This window comes from Ahaetulla prasina, chromosome 5, assembly GCF_028640845.1.
Source record: "Ahaetulla prasina isolate Xishuangbanna chromosome 5, ASM2864084v1, whole genome shotgun sequence".
NCBI lineage: Eukaryota > Metazoa > Chordata > Lepidosauria > Squamata > Colubridae > Ahaetulla > Ahaetulla prasina.
Genome location: NC_080543.1, coordinates 29713863 through 29728809, shown reverse-complemented (window position 1 = coordinate 29728809; position 14947 = coordinate 29713863). Strand labels below are relative to the sequence as shown.

The window sequence follows — 14947 nt, the reverse complement described above, 5'->3', positions numbered from 1 at the left end:
TTTCTGGCCACAGTTGCTAACCAAATCACCTTGACTGTTAAATGAGACATCACATGACCATAACTTGCGACCTTTCCTGATAGCTTCCCAATTGACTTTGCTTTTCAGAAGCTGACTGGGAAGGTTCCAGATGGAGTTCACATGACTGTAGGGATGCTACAATGGTCATAAGTGTAAGAACTGGTCAGAATTCAGTTTTTTCAGCACCATCGTAATTTTGAATGGTCCTAAACAAATGATCATATGTCAAGGACTACCTATAACTGTCTATTACTCTCTGACATCAACTGAGAAGAATTTTTCCAGACTCCTCGATGTATAATTTTTTCAGCTGTCAATGTTTAAGGAGCATTCAAGCACATGCCACACCATCTTGATGGGTTAAAATCTGAATTTTGATTTGGCTATTCCAGAACCATCAGGGTTGTTGTTTTTTCAGAGATCCCTTCATAGATAAGCTGGAATGTTTAGTGTTATTGTCATGTTACAAGGTCTACTTTTGGTTGAGCTTCAATTTTCTGACAGATGGTATCATGTTATCCTCAAGCACCTTCTGGTACAATGAATGATTCATAATGGCTTCTATGAAAGTTAGCTGCCCAGGTCCTGATGCAGCAAAACAGCTCCAAACCATAACTTTGACATCACCATGCTTTACAATTGGTATCAAAAAGTCTCGAATGGTGAAAGAAATCGATTGTATTATTAAGCAATATATAGTAAAAACATTTTGAAGTTTTTCAGAGCTGCAAATAGATTTATGTGGGCTGAAACAGAATGTTATTCAGCCTTGAGAAAGGTTTAAAGTGAATATTTAAGGTTATGTATGTTCAGCAAAAGCTGCCAATTTTTAATGTCTTGATGAATTGGCTCTGCAATTGGTGGGGGGAAGTACAATAATATATTGTAGGTTCAGTCTTGCACTTTTATTTTCTAACCTACAATGACTGTACAGTACATACTTTCTTAATAACAAAACTAAAATAAATTGAAAATATAAACAGCCTCAAAGCAGAAGATTAATCAAGTTGTAATTCTTCTGCTTTAGTCATATAAGTAACTATGGAACTACTGTGCAGACAGTAAAAGGAGATATAATTTACTTGTCTCTAATATAACTTACTTGATCAAACTGTGGATCTTCTCCATGTTGCAGAGATTTGCTCAATGGTTTTTCCTGTAATAAAATATATGACATATATTATTTATCATTGTAAAATGTTATTGGGCTTCTGTTATATAGTCATTTTATGTCAGATGTTCATGAAGTCAATACAATTGAAAATGTTTTTTCAGGATTCTATACACAACATCAAATATCAAAACATATAATAAATTTGCCTCTAAGGTAAGATTTATAAGCTATCTTGGGACCATAGCCAAAAACTTGTCTTATTTGCTGCATTTAGTTATAGACCCAAGCTTACAAAACTGCTTTAAGTACTGAATTCTAATCTGTTAGTTCATTTACATGAATGGAAGAACAAAATAGCTCACATTGTGCATATTATTAAACTAAAATTTGGATCCAGAATTATGTACAGACCTAGTATTTGAGAAATTACAATTAGCAGTCCTCAACTTACAACTATTTGTTCAATGACTGTTTGCAGCTATGGTGATGGTGAACAAAGGGAAATGCATCAGTGCAACACACTGTGATCAAAATTTATCCTGCACTTACAACGCAGAGGCACTTCAATTCCCCTCACCTGCCTATCTCCCCACTGCTTATCTCTACCTCTTTTGGCTCCAGCAACCCTAGTTGACCTTTGCTGTTTTCTTGCTCCCGTTGCTGATCAAGTATGCCTGCCCTGCCCTTCATGAGGCAGCTGCTGACCACATGAGGCTTTCTTCCCATGGCGATGTCCTCTCAAAACTTCTTCTCAGGATAGGGCAGTGGGGGGGATTGAAGGCAGTCCCTTATTTTACCAAGGCTTGGGACTTGGAGGGAACAAAACTTGGGGTTTGGATTGGAATGGGACCTTGACTGACGACTGGTGGAATTTGATTAACAACGGCAATGGGGACTGCCATCACTAAGTGATGTGGCACATGACACTGCAATTTACATCTGCATCGCTCAGTGATGGAAATTTGAGTCCCAATTACCATCACTTGAAGTATTATTGTAGTCATAAGCTATTTCCAGAGTAATTGAAGGGCGGGGTGAAGTGGGTTTCATCATGCAGAAATTACAGAGGAAGGAAAGATTAATTTATACCCCATATACAATGTTCTAACTAGGTGTATTTTGCTCTGAATATTTTACAACAAAATGAAAATCTAGGGAAGAGTTGTTTTACATTATTTTTCTTGATTGTTCCAGTCTTGGATTTGTATATTTATCATGCAAACTGTTTGCATCACTATAATATATATCTGTAAAATCTAAAAGACATTCTAGAAGACTATCAGACTAATTATAATTACCCTTTTTAACATTGTGTCCTAAGTAACAGTAGTCATCCTTTGTAAGATTATAGGAAATAACCTTGAATGCATTAGGAGACAGACAAAAGTATTTTTAGTTCTTAAACTAGATTTCTCAGATTTCACCTGTTTTTCTTATTTTACACAGCCTCCTTTTGATGTTCCAGCACTAATAAATCCTTTGTTCTTTTGGAGTTCCTGTTATCTGGGGCATGTTTCCTGTTTTAGTTCACCTTTGTATCTTTCCAAGCCTACTCCAAATATATGTTGTCTTTACTCAGTAATTTCATTCCTATCACCTTACCCTATTGTTAATTATTTAGTTCTTGTTCACACTCTAGCGGTTTTACCAGTCTGAATTTCACGGTGAAGCTGTGAAAATACACTATGCCCAATTGTCAAGTATGAGGTTAGTATGTGCAAGCAATGGGTCACCTTGCTTTTTTTATTTTGAAGATTTTGTTCCAAGCAAATCAACTGACAAATTAAAGGGAAACAAATTATGATTATCACTAAAAGCGCTAAGGTTAGATGCCTGTACCAGAGTGCAGAAATTGCAACCTGGGTATTACCTATAACTGGGGTCTCAAACTCGCGTTGTCACATTGTCGTCACATGATGTATCACGATTTCCCCCCCCCTTTGCTAAAATGGGACTGGGCGTGGCCAATGTGTGAGCATCCAGCCTGCAGGCCACAAGTTTGACATCCCTTACCTATATCTTAAGTCTGTATCTTAAAAAGATAAGCAACATCTTGGTGAATTGGATTCCAGGCCATTTAGTCTAGCACACTTTTCTTACAGAGGCCAACTAACAACACATGGAGTCCCCCTTGTCTCCCAGTAGATGCCTTCAGTGGCTTCATACACTTTCCTAATAACTGTCTACCAGAAAAAAAAGAAAAAAAAGTTCCAGGGATAAACGGAATGGAAACAGGAAAAAGTCTGGTTTTCTCAAAATTATATCACTGAATTCTTGTTCTGTCCTCTATGCAATCAACTTTTGCACATTCAAGTTATTTTATGGCATTTTGAAAGACTAACGAAAAGTTGAACCAAGCTCAGTTCTGCCTCAAGACATGGCAGATGGAAAAGCATGATTGCTCCATGCTGAGGAAATGAAGAAAAAAGGCTCCCAGATGGAAACAGATTAAAAAGGTATAGTTTTAGTTAGGAAAAACCAAGCAGCTTCACAAGTCAGCATAAAGGAATAGATGCACTCTCGTAACCTAATGGCTCTTTGCACTATTTAGAACTAATCAGAACAGGCACAACTAGGAACAATTGCTCTACTGAAGCAGAACTAAAGGTAGCTTCGAGGTTTTGAAGAGGCCTAAAATGCAAAACACTCGCAAATGGGGAGATTAAATCATTGTTGTCATCCCTTGACACAAAATGCTTGCCGATTTTCTTTAAGCCTACAAACTAGAAATCAGTTCCAGAGAAATACCACAGCGGAATTTTAAAATAATGAAATGCAAATATAAAATTTCCAAAAATGAATTACAAGCTGTGTTACAGTATCTTTGTAGGGTTTTCCACCTTCCTGAAAAAAGGAAAAATATTTTAGAAATGAAATCTTTAAAAAAAAAGAAAAAGAAAAAAGATTCTCTTTCAAAATTTTAAGAAGAAAAAAATCCAAGTCATTATCCAGCACTATTTTCTCTAAATAAACTATTACTAGCCAAGCGGCAGGTTGTTCACAAAGATTTACAAAAAGGATGTGGGCCGTGACCCCAGTTACTTGAATAGGCAGTCCTGTGCCAATTAGTCATTATAGTGGAAATGGCTTCCTGGGAACATGAAAATTTCTCTCTCTGTTCAACTCAGAGAAAGGTCAGCCACAGAAGAGCAATCTGCCTGCCTGCACATGCTTTCTGGATTCATTTGATGAACGGGAAGGGAAATGATGCCGATTGCCAGGAACACAGCAGAGGTCTCACTGGGTAACAACAGAGAAACGGCTGGTTCTGCGCCAGGAAGGCTGATAGATGATCATGCTGCTTGCACAAGGACAAGAAGAGAAGATGGTAGAGAATCAAAGATGGGTTATGCAAGTAGTCTGGTATAGACACAAAGATAATATTGTGCAGCAGTCATGAGAAGAAAACATAAAATAAATGTTACTCATAGGTGTATTGGGTTTAATTACTTTGGGATCCAACACTTTATTGCATTTCTTTTATATGTTTTACTCCCTAAATATAGTTATTGATTGTCTGCCTTCCCATTTTAGCAAAACTAATTTTTTATGGAAATTAATCTCTTCTAAGAAATTGCTGCACAGATTTCTTAAGATTCTATTTGGCTATTTACAGTATTTGCAAAAAGGGAAGAACATTCTTTACTCCACCCAAATGTGTCTATTGCAATTTATTCACTATCTTTCACATTGGAAGAACCAAGAGCCAAAATCTACAGCCACTAAATTTAGTACAAAAGAGGTTTATTCATTTTCAATGATTCACTGTATTTTGGACTGAAGCAGCTGTTATATAAGAACCAAAGAACACCAAATAAACATATTCCTATTTTAACAAAACAATGTCCCATTAAAGTCTCATTTTCATATCCTGAACTTTCATCAGAAGAATATATAATGAATTTTAGAAAAAAAGGTAATCTAATTATTTCCAAAATATATTTTAAAAAAATTAAAATTGAAAAAGCTTTCAAGATCACAATTATTTCTCTTCAAACTAATGATTTTTAAAAGTCACAAATAATTACAGTTTGTGAGGTAAAAGGAAAGAATTATGGCATCCCCAAAAGATAGTGCCATGTTTCTTGAACTCAATGGTAAATTTCAAATTAAAGTGTGAACTTCTTCTTGGTTCACAAATATTCTTCCAATTATTCTTTTTTAGCTTGTAGACTTGAGTACAGGGAGTCCACAAGTTATGACCATAATTGAGCCCAAACTTTATGTTGCTAAGTAAAACATTTAGGTGAGTTTTGCCCCATATTACGACCTTTCTTGCCACAGTTGTTAAGTGCATCATTGCATTTGTTAAGTTAATAACAGAGTTGCTAAGTCAATCTTATTAATTTTGCTTGTTTGCAAAATTTGCAAAATATTATCAAGGTTGCAAAAGATGATCACATGATCCCAGGATACTGCAACCGTCAAAAATATGAAACCAATTGCCAAGCATCTGAATTTTGATCAGTCCAAAGAAGAGGACCAGGAAAAGGAAACATTAGTATTATCTACCAAAATGTTGCAGACAAAAGAGAGATGATTACTGGGACTCTGTTCTGAACAATCTGGATGATGGTCTATTAATAAAGGTTTGAAAAGCATGCACTGATGTGTATGCAGAAAGCAATTGATCCACTCAGAGAATAAGTAATTTCCACAAAATTTATGAACAAGATAGAAGTCATCTGTTCCTTCACACATATATCAATACATATAATAATAAATAAAAATGCAAATGAAATATGCAAATAAAAAATAACCAAATTAAATATTTATATAATGTAATTTAAATTAATCATAGCAAAATGTAATAGATTAACTGCATGGATATATCACACATCTTTGATTAAAAGCTGCTTCTGCCACAAGGAAAAAAAATCTACTATGAGAACAGAAGGAAATTCCTAGACAGGTGTTCAGAAATCTCTTCCTTCCTGGAGGAAGGGGGCCTGTGTGGACATGCCAGAACGGGCAATAGGGACGTCATCTTTTTAAGCTGACTGCTATTATTCCCAGCAAGAAAAGTTCTAATTTCAACTGAATGTTGATCTTTAAAATTCTTTATATCATTATATATATTTGAACCCACAAAGATTCCATTATTAAATAAATGCAGAATTTGAATACAAGTAATGAAGATATAACAATGGGAATTTAAGTTTACTCTAAATATTATATTTATAGAAAATGGGTGTAAGATATTTTACCATTGGTATTATCATTGCAGTTTTGATTGCTAAAGTTGTTAATTCATTCTAAAAATGAACTGTAATGAATAGGTCATATATTTTTTTTCATATTTGGAAAATGATTCATACTAGAATGAAATAAATTTTAAAAGTCAAATTTCCATTTCAACCTGCAATATTTTATTAAGCCATATCTTCCCTCTAAGTAAACTGAATTACTTTTGTTTACTGCTGCAAGGATATTGTGTGCTTCTTATTGAAAAGGTCATCTGACTGTCTCTTTGGAAAAATGATTAATCAAATTGTGGAAGTGCATTTCAATGTCCAAAATAACTTTGTACCTTACTAGTAAAATAGAAACATAATTTTATTGCAATTTATTTGTGACTCAACCAAGATTTGGGTTTTCAATGTTTAGAGTTCACATTTTAGTTTCATGGGATATTTAAATAAATTTCCAGTTTTGCCTTGGTGATTCATACTGTGTTGAGCATGGTTCTTGATATGTATCCTTGCTTAGAACTTTGATTTTTAGTTTCTTATATATTATATTCATTTGTTCATAACTGATTAATGATATACTGGAAAATTATAACTTCCTAGACATTTTGGATTCTTTGTTTACTTATTTATCCATTACGTCAGTATTTTCTTTGTCTTTTAAAAATTGTTATTGTTTGCGTATTTTTGGTGACATGTTTAATCAAAAAATAATATAAAGGAAGGAAATACCCAAAATTTAGATAAGTATTCTAATTTGGAAATAGCAGGCAAAAGCAAGATGCAGGAACATTTTTGGCAACCCCTTTTAAACCACAGAAATCTGCTAATACTAATAAAAATAAATAATATGTAGAAGTCACCAGACACCTTTCCCTCCTAGAAATCATAAAGGCCAGGCATTCATATGGGACCAGTCCAATGACAAAATTCTCAAGAATTTTGAGAAATTAAGCGAAATAAAAATATATTTATGTAACTCATAACCAGTTAAAACACTACTTTCTGTAATTTTTGCACATGTAAGAAATAAATTGAGTGACAATTCATGTAAGATTTTCAACTTAATGAATGGGATGTTTTATGGATGTCAGACCTCAAATTCAATTGATATAATGAATAAGGCATGAGAGGAGCTCAAAAGACTCTAACACACTGATAGACTTATTATCAACTTAACTACCGCTTTAATACGTTTTGAAAGCAGACTTGTTCTTTATGCAAAACTTGATTTTCTACCCTTATGGTAAAAAATAAAAACAATACAAGAAAGACATTCCTGAAAATATCTTTAAAACATCAAATTGAGTTTTATTTGAATTCTGATGCATACACCCAAACATATCCTCCCAGCAATTGTCAATAAAAGTATTAAAGATCTATCTGATATGAAAGGCAATGATTCCCTTTTCTGATAGGTTTCTGGCATTTGAGACATGGTTATAGAATCTAATAATCTCCCATTTAAAGTATTACAGGGCACTGCATCTTCAAAAAATGGAAACTGCAATTAGTTGATATTAGAGCAGCAAGATTATTAAACTGGGACAGGCTGTGTTTTGTTGGCTGTACCACTTTCCAATGCATTTCCAAACTGAAATCCAAATGCTGATTTTACTTCAACATCTTACTAAAGCATGGGATCTAGTTATATGAAATATTGCTTTCTTCCATTTGTACCTATCTGAAATTTTGATCTACAGACACCAGGCTTTGAGTACATAAACAAATTATGTATTTTGAAGCACCTTTCTGAAAGTGATATTCTGGTATGGAAAAGTTCTAAGACTGAAGCTGTTTTTAGAGTCTTCTTTAGAAGTATGCGGAATTATCTGAAGCGGGTACTTTGGATCTGCATAGGAATGCATACTCATGGGCATCTGTCAACAGACTGATAAAGAAGCTGTGTCTTTTTCTCAGCTTGCATTGTAGCTCTGTGGTTCCAAGAAAATATATGCTTGCGCTAAGAAGGTAGCAGTAGCTGAGCCAACCTGTGGCTTAGGCAGCACTAAAGTGCCCTGCATCTTGACTTAGTTTAATAAGAAAAGCTATATTCTGTGGGGAGGTTTTGTGGACATTTGAACTAAGTACAAAACTGTGGTTATGGTAGAAAGCCTTAAATGTAACCTGCAAACGATTCCCACTTAAATTATGGCTATGTATGTCATCTGAACAAATGCTAAGTCCTCTACAAGCAAATGAACAGAAATGGTGCAAAATGGAACCCTTCCTGCAACAAAATACAAGAGCTATGGTGGCACAGTGGATAAAATGTAGTATTGCTGCCTAATTCTGCTCACCGTCAGGAGTTCGATCCTGACTGGTTCAAGGTTGACTCAGCCTTTCATCCTTCTGAGGTTGGTAAAATGCAGATCCAGATTGTTGGGGGCAATCTGTGAATTGCTTACAGAGTGCTATAAATTTTAGCACTTTAAATCAGTATATAAATCTTAGTGTCAAGTGCTATTATTTCAGTTTTCAACCCTGCATGCATTACTGTATTTCTTTGTTGAAATAAAGGTGTTCAAGGAATTAACTTTCCCTTTACAATTCTTGCAGTGATGCACTTGTAGCAGTTCATGGAACATGACATCATGAATAAATATTTTATAAGACAATACGTTATATAAAGAATTGGACATTAAGTAGAAAGATCTAGGTATTTCTGTCTCAGCTAGTTTGCTCTTACTAATCTCAAAAAGTCAGACTGCTTAGTGCATGGGCTGGGAAATGGCTCACCAGGCTAATGCAGCCTGTTATTAGCACACAGCTGCCTGCAATTACAATTACTGCAGGCTCGAGTCCCACCAGGCCCAAGGTTGACTCAGCCTTCCATCCTTTATAAGGTAGGTAAAATGAGGACCCAGATTGTTGGGGGGGCAATAAGTTGACTTTCTATATAAATATACAAATAGGATGAGACTATTGCCTTACACAATGTAAGCCGCCCTGAGTCTTCGGAGAAGGGCGGGATATAAATTCAAAGAAAAAAGTGTTTGGAAGGATAACAGAAAAGAATAACAAATGACAGAGTTGGTAGGGTCCTTGGAGGTCTTCTAGTCCAACCCCCTGCTAAAGGAGGAAATTCTATCCCATCAGGAGATCTAGACCAATAGATCTGATTGAAAACTGAAAAAAACATCTTAAACAAAAGCAGTGGGCAAAATAGTTTTGCATTATCGCAAAGAAAATTACATGATTTGTCTATTTGCTCACCAGGAATTGAGGTTAATTGAAACAAGAATTTACTAAATATTTCTCTCACACACACAGCCTTCATTTTACTGTTATTATCAAGTATTTCTAAAGAATAATAATTTTCCTTTCACTCCAACCAACAACTCAAATCCTAATCTCATTATTTAATTCTCTCAAAATCAAATATTTAGTGATAAGTATACTTTTTCTTTTCATTTGAAATAAATAGAAATTTAACATTTCACTAGTTTTTTATTCCATGCATCTGACTACAGTATGACTTGTAAAGGCCAAACAAGCTACTCATCCTGTTCTAGTGATATGGGCCTAATTCAAATATAGAAAAATTGAATTAACTATAGTGATGGACCAATTCTTGTACATATCTATGGTTCTAAAATGTTCTCCATATTTCATTTTGACTCTAATCTCTGTGGAAAAATACAGGTTTATTAGTAGTTGAGGAGCCTTGAACTATTCTGAAAGAAGTACATTTTAAAATCTTCAGGAATGAGAAGCATTTTGCTCCCTATAGGCATAAAGTCATCAGTAAAACAGTCTCCTTTCACATAGAATATAGTATATGAAAAGTGCCTAAAGGCTCACAATCATGTTAGAGCCTGTACTATATCAGATAGGGTGCCCCCAAATTATTACAAAATTATTCATTTTTCTCTAATAGATTAATAGATAAGGTTGATACTATATACAGTTACTCCATCTAGTCAAAGAGACACAATGACACAATGAAAAAGTTGTGTGAACTATGTCATTGGACCATGAAAACGCTGACCAAAACTTATTGATTTTTTTCAGGAGGATGAATACGGTATAGATTCTTCCATTATCTTTTAAATGTTATTTTAAAAGTATCTCATAAGCACAGTCATAAACTAGATATTCTTTGGAAAATATAATTCTGCTTTGTTATCTTATTGTCATGGAATAGGCTTGAATTAAATCTCAAATCTGAACCTGGTCACTCTGACTTTTTGTTTTCTACCAATGTTATTTCGCATATTTCACTTCCTGAAGCTCCTCAAAGAATCAATAATTTTCACAGGATCAGCAGTCAGGGAAAGATCATTCAATAAGAGCAACCCTATTGAGAACCTTGGTTGTCTAACAAGGCATTTGACAGAGTTGTCCACAAGATAACTGGGAAAACATAGCGTCATCTGGAAACCCTATGGACCCATTAAGAGCCACTGTAACACTATAGACTTTGCTGGCTTCACTATAAGAAAGTGGTCTTCCTACAAGGGATTTGTGGAAAAGTCCGTAAGAACCAAGCAACATTTTCTGTGCTCCAAGATAAAGGCCAGATACTGTATATAAATCAGGCTAATGATGTCTAAGCCCATAGTTATCATGGCAGCCAGAAATTCCTAAAATATTTTTGAACCCAGAAAGAGAAAGTAGAAATTTCTCCAAATTTCCAGCAGCCTGGGTGAATAAACATCCAGTATAGAAATGACATCAAGAGGCGTGATGGTAAAAGAATGGTAAAAGAGCAACACCCTCTACTTCGCCCAAAAGCAAATCTCACAAATATCAGTCAAATTAGTGAAGCAATGTTTGTCGTAACACCCATAGGGTGTGCCAATTTATTATTGTCACTTCTCTCCCCTTGCCCCAAGAGCTGACAGAGCACATGAAACCTGGTCAAAGAGATTTCAATGACAGGCATACACCTCCTTCCCCCTTTGTCAAGCCAGCTCTTGGTGATACATGTCAGGTTTGTCCTGTTATCCACAACCGACCATGGATGGTGCTAAATATATTATAGGCAAACTTGGCATTCAAAACAATAATCGTGAACCCAGTCTGATGCAATGACCCAAATGCCTGGGTTGTTAAATCTTGTTAATCATTTTTGTCAATACATTAGAGCAAGGGTGTGAAACTCAAGGCCTGCGGGCCAAATCTGGCCTGTGGAGTACTTGCCTGCGGGATGGGCCTTGAAATAGCAAAGGACCAGTCCACAGTGCTTCTGGCAGCCAAAATGGGGCGTGAGGCCCCCTGTGCCACACTTTGGCTGGTAGGGTGCTGCAGGAGGCCGCCCAAGTCGAAAACAGCATGGGAGGCCTAATGCCCCATTTTGGTTCCCAGAGGTACTGCAGGAGATGTCCATCCCATCTCCCTCCCACCCCCGGCCAGCCAGCAGAGGAGAACTACAATGCTTATCCAACCCTCGAAGAATCCAATTTGACACCCCTGTATTAGAGTTATATTCCCCTTATCCACCAAGGTGGGCAAGGCAACACATTTTCCAAGTACATTCCATACATATTTCTTATCTTAGTGGAGTTGCTATTTTACAGGTCTTTAATCCCCCCACAGAGTAAAACAGTCATATTCCATTGGTTCAAGAGATTCTAGCAAATTGATTGCAAATTAGTTTTAGTTCATTCTACACTGAAATGTTAATTTTCTTTGACTTACCAGAGGTTCTGCCATGATGATGCGGATCTTGCGTTCAGCCAGGGTGGTAAAGTTAACAAATAAACTTTTCAAGACATATTCTCCAGGCTTACTATCTGGATCAACATTGATAGGTAGCATGGTTGGAGGTCCCTTTTCCTTTTGTGTGCCAGAAACAGAAGGGACGGGTGGTTTAATGTATCCGTTACCCACTGGAGATGCTGAAAATTAAAAATTCAATATTTACTTAATATAACATAATTTAGATTACAAAATGATTTTATTTCAATATAGATTATATAATCTTATTAAGCAGCTTGCACAGTGTAGATTGTTAAGATATTGAATGGATTAAAGCCTAATATTATTTTTAATGTGAATATGTAAAGACGTAGAGCTATTAAAATTAAATATTAGGTAGTGGCACTATCTTCTAAAATGCTGAACACAAAGAAGATAAAAGCACACAGAGAGTCTAAAACTGTCTTGCTCAAATAAAGTATCATAGCCAGTTCTTTTCCTCCTCTCTCTCTCTCTCTCTCTCTCTCTCTCTCTCTCTCTCTCTCTCTCTCTCTCTGTGTGTGTGTGTGTGTGTGTGTGTGTGTGTGTATAACCACAAGAGCATAATACTTACACATCACACAAATACACAGAAATAAGTTAATTATATTGCAGGGAGAATCCCAGACAAGGGGAGGTAGATTTTCCTGTATAATTTTTTCTGAACAACAGCCTCTTTTCTGCTGTGCTCTCCTAGTATTTCATTAAGAAATAATGATGCCATCATATAATGGTGTCATTAAGGTTGTATGCAGTTACATCTTTCGAAAAGGTTTTATAAGAAGCTTTCTTAATTAGTGGTTGTAATGAGCTCCACATAACTCAGGGGGAGCTGCTTCCAAAAATGCATAAGGTTAGCAGGAAATAACTCTAGTTACAACAAATAGGAATGTAACAGTGCAGAATGAGCAAAAAAGAATAAGAAATCATATTAACTTTATGAACCCAGAGAAATCAGGATTTTAAAAGGCGAAATAAAATATTGTGCCAGACTGAATGTTTGTCTAGAATGATGAATACTAATGGGAATATTAAATACTGATAAATAAATCAGACAGCTATTCATCATATCTGAAAGTTGCATTTAAAGTTGGATGCTCCACTCCCTCTGGGATGCAGTCTAAAAAAGCAATATTTCTTTAAATTTTCCATAATAATCCCCAGAAGTGAAATATAGTTAGTACATTGAACTCTGATTTTGCATAGTAGTCAATATTAATCAGAAGCAGATTGACTTAATTTTCAATTTTTCTATTTGGATTATTACTGTAAGAGGGCACCACACAAATTAATTTTTTGGTCACTTTTCTGTTGTTTACATAACAAAAAGGTAATTTTATTTTTCCATACCAAGCATTACAGCATATAATTCAAGCTTTATCATATAAGAGACTTTTTCTTTAACACTTCCTATTTTTTTAACTAACTTTATTCCAAATACATATAGTTTTCTCCACTCACTTGAGATCAGCATAATAAGCCACCATTTACTGAATATAGATTATTAATATTCTAAATATTGCTTTAAATGTAAAAATATCTGGCCAGTGCAGACTATTCTAACATAGCATCTTCATTTTATATATGTGACAAGTGAGTCAGATATAACAGCATTATCAACAACTGTTATTCTTAAAAGTAACACAGTATCCATGGACAATGAGAGAGCAGGTTAAGGTAAAATGTAAACAAAATTGAATTTAATTCATATTTTTGATCCTATAGTAACTACTTAAGGAATTGTTAGTCCTGTGAATTTATAGTTTTGTTTTAATCTCCCCATTTCAAAAATCTTAAATATTACAGACAATTTCCAAACAATCAAAACAATCAATTTGTTGCTGAAAGTTCTCTGGGAATTAATAAAACACATACGTGATTCTGAGATTTTTAGGCTGTAGATTACCCCTCATCATTTAACTTTGTGTTCAAGAACATTTCTTAATCTCAACTGTTTTTCCACTCACAATGGCAACAACTATTAGTACGCCACGTACTTTCACTTTACTTAAACTACAGTTACAATTTAATTACCATTCTAATTTTATAATTAAAATAAGTAATAAAATATAAAATTAAGAAAAATGAAACATAAATATCCCATTCCTGTGGTTATGCATCAATTAGCTATTTATTCCTTGGCCAAAAATAAATATCTAAATAAGTAGGTTTCCTGGCTGATAATCCTTCTCCACCCTCAACCCTTTATTATCACATTTTCTTTCTATATTGTAGCGTTGTGTTCTTTATGATAATTAGAATTAAATATAGCAGATAGGATAGTAGTACAGTATACACGACACATGCATTAGAAGAATTCAAGATAAAAAATGATGCCCTTTCCATAGCTTTTCAAATACACAATAAAACCAAAGATATCCCTTTGATTATAAAGCAAAATCAATGAAGAATGATTTCTTAAAGGTTTTTAAATACAAACTCTAACAAGTCAATTTAAAATTCAAACTTATGGAAAGACTTTTTGTCTTTCTTTTTTTACCTACCAAGTCCTTTTATTAAGCTGATCACACTGGATCGCCGCCAGCAGGCCAGTGAAATCTCCATGAGGATGACAATATCAAAAAAAATTCCGATCATAAAATTTATTTGTTTCTATAGCTGAGGAAAAAAATGACTTGCTTCATGTCCCTGGCTTGGTCATTTTGTTACAGAAGTTTTTATTAACTTCAGATTCAAAGCTAGAACTTTGGGGTTTTAAATGACGACAACCTGCAGCTTCCTGATCAGAGCACATTTTCCATAACCAAAGAGGTAATTTTTAGCCTCAGTGTATGATGATGATCTACAATTTGCAGAGTAGCTGCCAGTCTATATTTATCCACAAGCACATACTATACTGACAGATTAGCAAAACTACTTCATGCACTCCAAGCACATGAGACCTGCTTGTATAGCCTGAGTAAACAACTCTTGCATACCA

At 34.9% G+C, this 14947-nt stretch overlaps 1 protein-coding gene across 8 annotated transcripts in view; it reads right to left on the bottom strand.

Annotated features, from left to right (window-relative positions):
• Positions 1 to 14947, bottom strand: part of FRY (FRY microtubule binding protein) — a 213542-nt gene that overhangs the window by 115925 nt on the left and 82670 nt on the right. For 7 of the 8 annotated variants that reach the window (XM_058186780.1, XM_058186781.1, XM_058186782.1 and 4 more), the window contains 2 exons: positions 11968 to 12167; positions 1124 to 1177 (listed from right to left, as the gene is read on the bottom strand). In XM_058186780.1, the coding sequence (XP_058042763.1) occupies positions 1124 to 1177; positions 11968 to 12087 (174 nt within the window). In that variant the 5' untranslated portion in view covers positions 12088 to 12167. Of the gene's footprint in view, positions 1 to 1123; positions 1178 to 11967; positions 12168 to 14510; positions 14763 to 14947 lie in introns of those variants that run through there. The other variant, XM_058186777.1, reaches the window with a different exon arrangement.